The sequence below is a fragment of the Pongo pygmaeus genome, chromosome 20 (assembly GCF_028885625.2).
Source record: "Pongo pygmaeus isolate AG05252 chromosome 20, NHGRI_mPonPyg2-v2.0_pri, whole genome shotgun sequence".
Taxonomy (NCBI): Eukaryota; Metazoa; Chordata; class Mammalia; order Primates; family Hominidae; genus Pongo; species Pongo pygmaeus.
The window spans coordinates 4,861,148-4,873,503 of NC_072393.2; the positions used below are offsets into that span (position 1 = coordinate 4,861,148).

The 12,356-nt window shown below is 53.6% G+C and overlaps 1 protein-coding gene across 3 annotated transcripts in view; it reads left to right on the forward strand.

Moving 5' to 3' along the window:
• UHRF1 (ubiquitin like with PHD and ring finger domains 1) overlaps window positions 1-12,356 on the forward strand; it is a 51,952-nt gene that overhangs the window by 37,048 nt on the left and 2,548 nt on the right. For all 3 annotated transcript variants that reach the window (XM_054465539.2, XM_054465541.2, XM_054465540.2), the window contains 5 exons: window positions 3,094-3,256; window positions 3,342-3,479; window positions 7,137-7,275; window positions 7,445-7,617; window positions 9,460-9,564. In XM_054465539.2, the coding sequence (XP_054321514.1) occupies window positions 3,094-3,256; window positions 3,342-3,479; window positions 7,137-7,275; window positions 7,445-7,617; window positions 9,460-9,564 (718 nt within the window). The remainder of the gene's footprint in view (window positions 1-3,093; window positions 3,257-3,341; window positions 3,480-7,136; window positions 7,276-7,444; window positions 7,618-9,459; window positions 9,565-12,356) is intronic.

Here is a 12,356-nt window from a genome sequence, read left to right on the forward strand (position 1 = left end):
TTTTTTTTTTTTTGAGGCAGAGTCTTGCTCTGTTGCCCAGGCTGGAGTGCAGTGGCGCACTCTCTGCTCACTGCAACCTCTGCCTCCTGGGCTCAAGCGATTCTCATGCCTCAGCCTCCCAAGTAGCTGGGATTACAGGTGCTTGCCACCTCGCCTGGCTAATTTTTGTATTTTTAGTAGAGATGGGGGGTTTCGCCATGTTGGCCAGGCTGGTCTCGAACTCCTGACTTCAGGTGATCTGCCCTCCTCAGCCTCCCGATGTTGGTATTACAGGCATGAGCCACTGCGCCTGGCTGATAGTAGGTATCTTAATGATGGGCCTGGTGGCTCACGCCTGTAATTCTCGCACTTCAGGAGGCCAAGGCTCGAGGATCGCTTGAGTTCAGGAGTTCAAGACCAGCTTGGGCAATGTAGTGAGACAACCCATCTACAAAAAGTAAAAATAAAAAAATTAGCTGGGTGTGTTAGCACGTGCCTATAGTCACAGCTAGTCAGGAGGCTGAGGCAGGAGGATCACTTGAGCCCAGGAGGTCGAGGCCGCAGTGGGCTGAGATTGCGCCACTGCACTCCAGCTTGAGCAACAGACTGAGATCTTGTCCAAAAAAAAAAAAAAAAAAAACAAAAAACAAAAAACCCTCCAAAATAGATTGCTTCAGCTATGCAGGTCACACAGTCTATTCAGAGAACCTCTTCAGCTCTTGTGTCGTAGCACAAAATCAGCCATAGACCATATGTAAGTGAGTGAGCGTGGCTGTGTTCCAGTGAATTTTATTTGCAAAAGTATGTGATAGGCCAGAATTTGCTTGGCCCCTGATTACAGGATGGGGGTGGACTTTTTCAGCATGAAAACCATTATAAAGCCCAAAGGAAAAGACAGATTTGATTATCTAAACATTATAAATATATTACATAAATAAATCCTATAAATTAAAAGGCAGATGACTAGGAGGAGTTCTTGACATGACACGTGATGATTGTGTCTTTATCATATAAAGAGCTGTTGCAAATCAACAAGAAACTCATGGAAGAGCCGGGTACAGTGGCTCATGCCTGTAATCCCAGCACTTTGAGAGGCTGAGGTAGGTGGATCACCTGAGGTCAGGAGTTCAAGACTAGCCTGGCCAACGTGGTGAAACCCTGTCTCTACTAAAAATACAAAAATTAGCTGGGTGTGGTGGCAGGCACCTGTAATCCCAGCTACTTGGGAGGCTGAGGCAGAATCGCTTGAACCCAGGAGGCTGAGGTTGCAATGAGCCGAAATCACGCTATTGCACTCCAGCCTGGGTAACAGGAGTGAGACTCCATCTCAAGAAAGAAAGAAACTCGCAGAAGAAAGCCAAGAGGCCAGGCATGGTGGCTCATGCCTGTAATCCCAGCACTTTGGGAGGCTGAGGTGGGCGGATCACGATATCAGGAGATCCAGATCATCCTGGCTAACATGGTGAAACCCTATCTCCACTAAAAAAAAAGCCTGGCGTGGTGGAGGGCGCCTATAGTCCCAGCTACTCGGGAGGCTGAGGCAGGAGAATGGCGTGAACCTGGGAGGTGGAGCTTGCAGTGAGCCGAGATCGCTCCACTGCAAATAATGCACAAAAGAAATGCAAATGGCCAGTGGCCGCAATAAATTGTTCAACTTTTGTAATCAAATACAAACTGAGGCTGTGGTGAGATACTATTTGTTTCCCCTATAAAGTTGGCCAAAAATTCTAAAATGTTGAGATAGGGAGTGAAATAGCATTCCACTGTTGGTAGAAATACAAATTGGAACCATCTTCTTTCTGGAAATCTCTTCTGCCTGTTTGTATGAAGAGCTTTATAAATGATCTATTCTTGACACTCTAACTCCGCCTTTGAAAAATGTCTTTAGGAGATCTCTGGCTAGGTAAAAATGTAAGATGTAATGTTTTTCATACCATTATCTAAAACAATTGGCGCATAGACACACATACACACTCTCACAAAATCAGTAACCAAGTATCTAAAAAAGACATGGGCTATGTATGGGTGGTGTGTCACATGCCTGTAGTTCCCGCACTTTGGGAGGCCGAGGTAGGAGGATTGCTTGAGGCTAGGAGTTTGAGACCTACTTCTACAACATAAAATTATGAAAAATTAAAATTACAAAAAATTTCAAAAAAGTTAGCTGGTTATGGTCGTGTGGGCCTATAGTCCTAGCTTGGGAGCCGGAGGTGGGAGGATGGCTTGAGCCCAGGAGGCTGCAGTGAGTAAGGCATGATCATGCCATTGCATTCCAGCCTGGGTGACAGAGTGAGACACCCTTTCTCTTTTTGTTTGTTTTGTTCTTTTTAACTGTGTGTGTGTGTGTGTGTGTGTGTGTGTGTGCGCGTGCTTTGTTTTGTTTTTTTGAGGCAGGGTCTCCCTCTCTTATCCAGGGTGGAGTGCAGCAGTGTGATCATAGCTCATTGCAGCCTCTAACTCCTTGGGCTCCATTGATCCTCCCACCTCAGCCTCCAGAGTAGCTGGGACTACAGGTGCATGCCACCACGCCTGGCTAAATTTTTTGTGTGTGTGTGGAGATGGGGTTTTGCCACATTGGCCAGGCTGGTCTTGAATTCCTGGGCTCAGGCAATCCTCCTGCCTTGGCCTCCCAGAGTACTGGGATTAGAGGCGTGAGCCACAGCACCCAGCAACCCTGTCTCAAATAAATAGTAGGCTGGGTGTGGCCTATTTTATAAATTATATATAACTTTTTGAAATGTTAAATTTTTTTTTTTTTTTTTTGGAGACAGAACCTCGCTCTGTCACCCAGGCTGGAGTGCGGTGGCATAATCTCGGCTCACTGCAACCTCTGCCTCCTAGGCTCAAGCGATTCGCCTGCCTCAGCCTCCTGAGTAGCTGGAATTACAGGCACGCGCCACCACGCCCAGCTAACTTTTGCATTTTTAGTAGAGACGGGGTTTCACCATGTTGGCCAGGCTAGTCTTGAACTCCTGACCTCAGGTGATCTGCCTACTTCAGCCTCCCAAAGTGCTGGGATTACAGGCCTGAGCCACCACTCCCGGCTCCTGTGTTTCTTCTTTTTGGGGGGCACACCCTCACCTATAATGCGTGGGGTCCTGACTCTCCCTGCAGGGCGCTGGCTCTCAACTGCTTTGCTCCCATCAATGACCAAGAAGGGGCCGAGGCCAAGGACTGGCGGTCGGGGAAGCCGGTCAGGGTGGTGCGCAATGTCAAGGGTGGCAAGAATAGCAAGTACGCCCCCGCTGAGGGCAACCGCTACGATGGCATCTACAAGGTGAGTGCCCCTTGAGGAGGCCGGGGGCTCTGTCCCCGCCGGGGCTGCCTCTGATGGAGCTGACACTGATGCCTGCTCCCTGCAGGTGGTGAAATACTGGCCCGAGAAGGGGAAGTCCGGGTTTCTCGTGTGGCGCTACCTCCTGCGAAGGGACGATGACGAGCCTGGCCCTTGGACGAAGGAGGGGAAGGACCGGATCAAGAAGCTGGGGCTGACCATGCAGGTGTGTCTGGGATGGGGGATGGCACTTTGGGAGGCCAAGGCGGATGGGATCACTTAAGGTCAGGAGTTCAAGACCAGCCTGGCCAACATGGTGAAACCTCATCTCTACTAAAAATACAAAAATTAGCTGGGCATGGTGGCGGGTGCCTGTAATCCCAGCTACTGAGCTGGCTGAGGCAGGAGAATTGCTTGAACCCAGAAGGTGGAGGTTATAGTGAGCTGAGATTACGCCACTGCACTGCAGCCTGGGTGACGGAGTGAGAGTCCCTCTCAAAACAGGAGCACTGCTGGGCTCCATGATGGCTCTGGCACTTCCTGCCTGGGCACCACGTGCCCTGCTTGGAGGCTGTCATCCTTCACTTCCCGCCTGGGCACCACGTGCCCTGCTTGGAGGCTGTCATCCTTCACTTCCCGCCTGGGCACCACGTGTCCTGCTTGGAGGCTGTCATCCTTCACTTCCCGCCTGGGCACCACGTGTCCTGCTTGGAGGCTGTCATCCTTCACTTCCCGCCTGGGCACCACGTGTCCTGCTTGGAGGCTGTCATCCTTCACTTCCCGCCTGGGCACCACGTGCCCTGCTTGGAGGCTGTCATCCTTCACTTCCCGCCTGGGCACCACGTGTCCTGCTTGGAGGCTGTCATCCTTCACTTCCCGCCTGGGCACCACGTGTCCTGCTTGGAGGCTGTCATCCTTCACTTCCCGCCTGGGCACCACGTGTCCTGCTTGGAGGCTGTCATCCTTGAAGGTCATCGCGGGTCACAGAATGGACCCGGCCTGGGCTTGGGGTGCTCATGTTCTGGACCGTGCTGAACACTGCAGGAGGCCTCCCGTCTTGGGCCCATGCTTCCCTTGTTTCTCTCTGATCCAGAATAATTTCCAGGGCCCCAGCTGATGGCACCCCGCTAGCTGTCCCATATAAATCCTCCAGCCAGGGGGTGATGGGAATGGTGCAGATGACATTTGCGTCTCCGCCTGCCGCATCTCAGAGTTGAAAACCAGACTTGCTTGTCTTCGTTCTCTTGGTAAAGGGATCGCTGCCGACCAGTCAGGCATCTGGTGTCTTCTGTTTTCACTTCTCGGCTCATCAAAAAAAAAAAAAAAAAAAAAGGCAGAAACAAACCAACCAAATTGGTGGAATCCAGAGAGATCTGGATGGAAAAATGGGAAGATGAATATCCCCGAGCCATCTCTCACCTCCCTGTGGCCATGGGACCTGCCAAGAGCTTACTCAGCGAGCGGCGCAGCATTTCGGCACCAGTTAGGGTGTGGTCTGTTCATTGCGGGGAGAAGCTTTACAGCAGATGAATCGTGGGACTATTTAAGGAATCTTAATTGCTGTCGAGAGCCTGATGTCCTCTACCCAAGGGGGTCGCTCAGGTTGTCTTTTGAACGGATTTGTACAGTGGGGAATTTCAGAAGCTGAGGAACTAGAGAGAAAAATAGTAATGGGAGAGACAGCCTCAGCTTCTGTTGGGAGTAGGATTTTTTTTGTTTGTTTGTTTTGAGATGGAGTCTTGTTCTGTCACCCAGGCTGGAGTGCGGTGGTCGGATCTCGGCTCTCTGCAACCTCTGCCTCCCAGGTTCAAGCCATTCTCCTGCCTCAGCCTCCTGAGTAGCTGGGATTACAGGTGCCCACCACCACGCCTGGCTAATTTTTGTACTTTTAGTAGAGACGGGGTTTCACCATGTTGGTCAGGCTGGTCTTGAACTCCTGACCTCAGGTGATCCTGCCTGTGCCTCCCAAAGTGCTGGGATTACAGATGTAAGCCACCGCTCCCAGCCTTTTTTTTTTGGAGACAGAGTCTCACTCTGTCACCCAGGCTGGAGTGCAGGCATGATCTCAGCTCATTGCAACCTCCACCTCCCAGGCTCAAGTGATTCTCTCGCCTCAGCCTCCTGCATAGGTGGGATCACAGGTGCGCACCATCATGCCCAGCTAATTTTTGTATTTCTAGTAGAGACAGGGTTTCGCCATGTTGGTCAGGCTGGTGACCTCAGGTGATCCACCTGCTTCCACCTCCCAAAGTGCTGGGATTACAGGTGTGAGCCGCTGACCCTGGCCAGGATTTAATTTTTTTTTTAATGACTCTCATCTCCCTTGCAACATAAAGAATGTGAAAGGAGCTCAAAGATTTCCCAAGACACTGGAGAGTCAGACGTGACTATAGGTACCTTCTAAATGGAGTGATGATGCCCTGTGAGAACAGAGAGGACCCGAGTCCTCAGAATCATCAGAGTTTGGCCAGCTAAGGCCCTGGGGTCAGGTGTTCGTAAGTGAAGTTTCTGGGGAAACAGTCATGCTCATTCACTTAAGTAGCCTGCCCTCAGCGCTTGTGGTCCAGACCCATAAGGCTTGAAAACATTCACCCTAGGGGCCCTGGAGGCAGAAGTTTGCCTGCCCTCATGTAAATCGTAAAGACGACGAGATCTTATTGTCGGGATGTGATGCTGAACATGTCACCCGCGTTCGCTCACATTAAATGCGCTTACCCCGACCCTGCCAGGTGGAGCTTGGCCGATTATCTCCTCTTAGTCTCCTCTTGTTCGTAGTGAAGCTTTGCGATTAGACAGGATTAGCCATTGGTTGAGGCTCCACAGTTAACAAAGAGCTGAATTCACAGGCGTCCCCGCCTTACCAGGGGGACACTTCGAAGGTCCTCAGCACATGCCTGAAACCAGAGATAGTACCAAACTGTCAATATATAATGTTTTTTTCCTATACGTGTAGACTGGTGATTAAGTTTAATCTACAAATTAGGCACAGTATGAGATTCACAACCTCTGTTTCGCATCTTTGGCTTCTCTTTAGCATTTCCAAATTGCCAGCATCCCTACTCTTGCACTTTGGGGCCATTATTTTTATTTTTGAGACCAGGTCTCGCTCTGTCATCCAGGCTGGAGTGTAGTGGTGTGATCATAGCTCACTACAGCCTCAAACTCCTGGGCTCAAGCGATTCTCCTGCCTCAGGCTCCTGAGTAGCTGGGACTACAGATGCACGCCACCAGGCTGGGCTAATTTTTTAAAATTTTTTGTAGAGAGGGGATCTTGCTATGTTGCCCAGGCTGGTCTCAAACTCCTGGGCTCATGCGATTCCCCTGCTTTGGCTTCCCAAAGTGCTGGGCTTATTTAATAAAAATTATAGTGTTTAATATTAATATTTTATATTTAGCCTGTAATCCCAGCACTTTGGATGACTGAGGCAGGTGGATCACTTGAGGTCAGGAGTTCAAGACCAGCCTGGCCAACATGGTGAAGCCCCATCTCTACTAAAAATACAAAAATTAGCTCGGTGTGGTGGCGGGCACCTGTAACCCCAGCTACTCGGGAGGCTGAGGCAGGAGAATCGAGACGCTGGACAAAGGGAAGGTTCACATGCCTGCGGGACGACGCAATGTTTCATCATGTGCCTCAGAACAGTGTGCAGTTTACAACTTAGGAATTGTTTCTGGAATATTTCATGTAACATTTTCAGTTGACTTTGGGTCACTGAAACCTCAGCAAAACTAGATAAGGGAGGACTACCCTGTGCTCTTCAGGGGGATTGGGGATCAGGTGCGTCTGGAAACCCAGACCTGGCAAGGAAGCTGGAAAAGCGGGCTCTGCGTAGCGTGTGGGCCCCGAGCCTGACTCATACGGCTGTCCCTCCTCCTCCTGAAGTATCCAGAAGGCTACCTGGAAGCCCTGGCCAACCGAGAGCGAGAGAAGGAGAACAGCAAGAGGGAGGAGGAGGAGCAGCAGGAGGGGGGCTTTGCGTCCCCCAGGACGGGCAAGGGCAAGTGGAAGCGGAAGTCGGCAGGTGAGCATCTCGTGGGTGTGGGGTGAGCATGTCGTGTGTGTGGGAGCAGGTGGGCGTCTCTCCGGCAGCTCCGGTCACACGCCCCTCCCTCGGCCACGCGCCCCTCCCTCGGCCACGCGCCCCTCCCTCGGCCACGCGCCCCTCCCTCACGCACCCCACCCTCTTCCAGGAGGTGGCCCGAGCAGGGCCGGGTCCCCACGTCGGACATCCAAGAAAACCAAGGTGGAGCCCTATAGTCTTACGGCCCAGCAGAGCAGCCTCATCAGAGAGGACAAGAGTAATGCCAAGCTGTGGAATGAGGTCCTGGCATCACTCAAGGACCGGCCGGCAAGCGGCAGCCCGGTAGGCATGCACGACTCACTCGTTGGCCCTGATTTGCATTGATTGCGGTAAAATGTATGGGGTTTATTTACCATTTTTACCATTTTCAAGCGTACAGCTCAGTGGTACTGAGTACATTCTTGTGGTTGTGCAACCGTCACCACCATCACCACTTCCAGAACTTTCTCCTCTCCCCAAACTGAAACCCTGACCCCGAAACTGTCACTCTCACCCGCTCCCCAACCCCGGCACCTGCTCCCCAGCCCCAGCACACCCTGCCATCCTACCTTCTGTCTCTGTCTACCGGGGCTGTTGCAAAGTGACCCCAAGCCTAGGAGTGCAAAGCGACTCACATCTCACAGCTCTGGGGCTGGGAGCCCGACATGGGCCTTGCTGGGCTAAAGTCAGGGCACGGACAGGGCTGGGCCCTCCTGCGGGCTCCAGGGGAGAACCAGATTTCTGCCTTTCCCAACGTCTAGAGGTGCTGCATCCCTGGGCTCGGGGCCCCTTCCTCCCCCTTTACAGCCACAGCACATCTTCTTCCAGTCTCTGAGTCTCACCCTCCCGCCCTCTCTCGGGAGGACCTCGGGGTGACATCAGGCCCCTTGCTTCACCCAGGATGCTCTCCCAGCTCCAGGTCCTTCACTCAGTCCCGCCTGCCATTTCTCCTCTGCTGTGGATGCTGACGTAGTTGCAGGTCTCAGGATTCAGCTGTGGCCGAGGCCATCTCAGTGGTCCCTCTCCTCCTGTTTCCTTCAGGTCACATTCTTCCCAGGGCTTTCTCCCCAGCCCCCACCCCACGCTGGGGCAGCCCCTTGCCCCAGACTTTCACTTGTCTCTTTGGTCCCCACACTTAGCTCCAAGCAGGAGGAGGTGTCTTTCGAGTCATCCGCGGCTGGGCTCTTGATGACCCATGTACTCAGTATGCTTTGTGTCAGTGGAGACCATGCCTCAGGAGAACCTTTTTTTGTGTGTGACAGTGTCTTGCCCTGTCACCCAGGCTGGAGTGCGGTGGCACAGACACAGGTCACTGCCTCCTTAAACTCCCAACTCCTAGGCCACGCCTATTTTAAAAATTTATTTCATTTATTTTTATTATTTTTTTTTGAGATAGAGTTTTGCTCTCGTTGCCCGGGCTGGAGTGTGCAATGGCATGATCTTGGATCACTGCAACCTCCGCCTCCCAGGTTCAAGTGAGTCTCCTGTCTCAGCCTCCCAAGTACCTGGGATTACAGGCACCCAACACCACGCCTGGCTAATCTTGTATTTTTAGTAGGGACGGGATTTCACCGTGTGGTCAGGCTGGTCTCGAACTCCTGACCTTAGGTGATCTGCTCACCTCAGCCTCCCAAAGTACTGGGATTACAGGCGTGAGCCACCATGCCCGGCCTATTTTTTTCATTTTTTGTAGAGATGGGGTCTCACTGTGTTGCCAGGCTGGTCTTGAACACCTGGCTCAAGTGATCCTCTTGGCCTTCCAAAGTTCTGGGATGACAGGCGTGAGCTGTGGCGCCCATCCAGGAGCCTCTCCTAAAGCCTTGTCTTGACTCAGTGCGGGGCGTGCTTGGTGGTGCCAGCTGGTCGTATCTGGGTCCTGCCCAGCATCATTGAGGCCGGTGCCCTTGTACTGGCTCTGCCCCATCCTCCCCACCTTGCCACTTGGGGTGCTGGGGACTTCAGGTGAGGCTCATGCCTCTTGGGCCTCTGTTTTTCTCAGAACGGGGAGGATCATGGCCCCCGCCTCCTGGAGTGAAGGCTGGGGACAGAATTAGAGGACCCAGGTACATGCTCAGCAGGAAGCCGCTGATCTCTGGGAGCCCTGGTCCCGGTGTCTTTGCCGGCCTCACACCCGCTTCCCTCTAGTTCCAGTTGTTCCTGAGTAAAGTGGAGGAGACATTCCAGTGTATCTGCTGTCAGGAGCTGGTGTTCCGGCCCATCACGACTGTGTGCCAGCACAACGTGTGCAAGGTGAGTGGAGATGGCCGTGGGAGCCAGGGTGGAAGGTTCCGGAAGGATGACCTGACCTCCTGTTGCCACATGCCTGCCACTACAGACAGGCTTGTTGGCTTTGCTCCGCTCACTCTGCAGCTTTTCTCGGGGCCTTGTTGACTGCTTTCTGGGCAGCCTGTATTACGACGGAGGCCTGTAACATTCTCCCCCAGTCCTGTATGGCCCAGGAGTCAGGGTGGGAGAGGATGGGCCACGGTCTTGGCCTAAGGTCTGGAGAGGAGGTGCACATCCCCTAGGGGTCAGGAAAGAAGGCTTCTTGGAGGAGGTGGTGTTACCAGGCAGCATCCCTGGTACCTGGGACAGCAGGTGAAGAAGCCTGCGTGGGAAGCCAGCAGCTGGGGCCTGCAGTGGCTCTGGGCACTGGGGTGGTGGCCTGGCATAGGCTTTTAAACTCAGGACAAGTGGTCAGTTGTAGGAGGGAAACAAGATCCCAGCTGATGGTTTTTTTTTTTTTTTTTCCTGAGACGGAGTCTTGCTCCGTCGCCTAGGCTGGAGTGCAGTGGCGCGGTCTCCACTCACTGCAAGCTCCGCCTCCTGGGTTCACACCATTTTCCTGCCTCAGCCTCCCGAGTATCTGGGTCTACAGGCGCCCACCACCGTGCCCGGCTAATTTTTTGTATTTTTAGTAGAGATGGGGTTTCACCGTGTTAGCCAGGATGGTCTCGATCTCCTGACCTTGTCATCTACCCGCCTCGGCCTCCCAAAGTGCTGGGATTACAGGCGTGAGCCACCGCGCCCGCCCCCCAGCTGATGGTTTTCAAAGAGATTGGTTTGGGGCCAGGACAGGGTCTCTTCTCCGCTGTGCTGTGGGCCTTGGGGCCGGATCATTGTCTGGGGTGGGGCCGTCCTGGGCACTGCAGGGTGCTGAGCAGCATCCCTGGCCCCCACCCACTCCATGCCAGGAGCTCCCTGCCTAGTGGAGACAACCACAGACATCCCCAGACACCTTCCAGTGTCCCCTGGGGGCAGAACTGCCCAGGTGGGCAGTGTAGGTCTGGGTGATGGTTTCTCTGCTGCGACCTCTGGCCAGAGCTGGCAGTCCCAGCGGACAGGTGTGGAAGGGACTGACCCTGCCACCCCGCGGATCTCCCCAGGCCTCTGAGTTGCTGGCGGTTTTCCTTCCAACTGCAGTCCCGCAGTCCTCTCAGCCGTGGGCCACACCTCTGGGTCTCGGACCCCGTGTTTGTTTTCATGCCAGGAGGCAGCTCAGGGAAGGTCAGGAGATGGGATGTTCCTAGTCACGCCCATGGCATCTCTGCGTCCTTGGGCCCCACCTGCCTCGCCCTGTGGCCCGAGTCCCTTCAGCTGTGTGGGCCTCCCTGAGTGCCCTGAGTGAGGTGGCAGAAGGGGTGAGAGGCTATGGTGTCTGGGGCTGGTGGTCTGGGTCTGGCCATCTGTCACCTCTCAGGTGTGCAGGCACTAATCCCTCCAAGCCTCAGTTGGCCACAGTGAGAAGGGGCCTGGTAACACTGTCCTGGCAGCCAGGTTGTTGTGAAGGTCCTGGCTTAGCCCCTGGCAGGAAGGAGGTGCTCAGGAGGTGCGCACAGGCAGAGGGCTTGCTGTGGGGGGCTATTGGAAGAAGGAGGCCTGGGAGCCCCGTGGCAGTAGGAAGGACTGTGGGGACATTGGAAACCACCTGTCCTGTGCATCGGTGTGAAGGCGCAGAAGTGCTGAGGATGTGAAGGAAGGGGCTAACCAGCATCACTGTGTCCCCACAATCTGTCCTTGCTGCTCTGTTGCAACTTGGGAAGCTCAGCATCGGAGGGGTTCTGGGAAACAGGCTGTGACCTTCCACCTTGATCTTTTTAAATTAAAAACTTGAGGCCGGCCATGGTGGTTCACACCTGTAATCCCAGCACTTGGGGAGGCTGAGGTGGGAGGATCACTTGAGGTCAGGAGTTTGAGACCAGCCTGGCCAACATGGTGAAACCCCATCTCTACTAAAAATAAAACAAAATTAGCCGGGTGTGGTGACAGGTGCTACTCGGGAGGCTGATTTGGGAGAATCGCTTGAACCTGGGAGGTGGAGGTTGCGGTGAGCCAAGATCGCGCCATTGTACTCCAGCCTGGGCATCAGAGCAAGATTCTGTCTCAAAAAAAAAAAATTGAAAAAAAACATTCAGAATCAGCGTCTCACTCTGTCGCCCAGGCTGGAGTGCAGTGGTGCCATCATAGCTCATCGCAGCCTTGAACTCCTTGGGGGGCTAAAGGGATCCTCCTGCCTTAGCCTCCTGAATAGCTGGGCCTACAGGCATACACCACCATGGCCAACATGATGAAACCCTGTCTCTAATAAACATACAAAAATTAGCCAGATGTGCTGGTGGGCGCCTGTAATCCCAGCTACTCAGGAGGCTGAGACACAAGAATCCCTTGAACCCGGGAGGTAGAGGTTGCAGTGAGCCAAGATCACGCCACCGCACTCCAGCCTGGGCAACAGAGCGAGACTCTATCTTAAAAAAAACAAACAACAAAAACAAACAAAAGCCACAGGCTGCCTGGAGCAGGTGACTGTGCTGTGGTCACCAGGCCTCTCCCCCATGTGGCCACCACCCTCGCCCAGCTGTGTGACGACATGCTGCAGACATGTGCCCCCTGCATAGGCATCTGTGCACCTGTGTGCGGCATCTCACTCCTCCCTGGTGTGCAGCCAGCCCGGTGGCATCTTCCCTGTTTGTCTGCTTGGGAAGTGGAGACTCCAGGCCTCTCAGCTCTGTCTTCTCCTGGCTTTCTTCCGCAGGCACGACTTG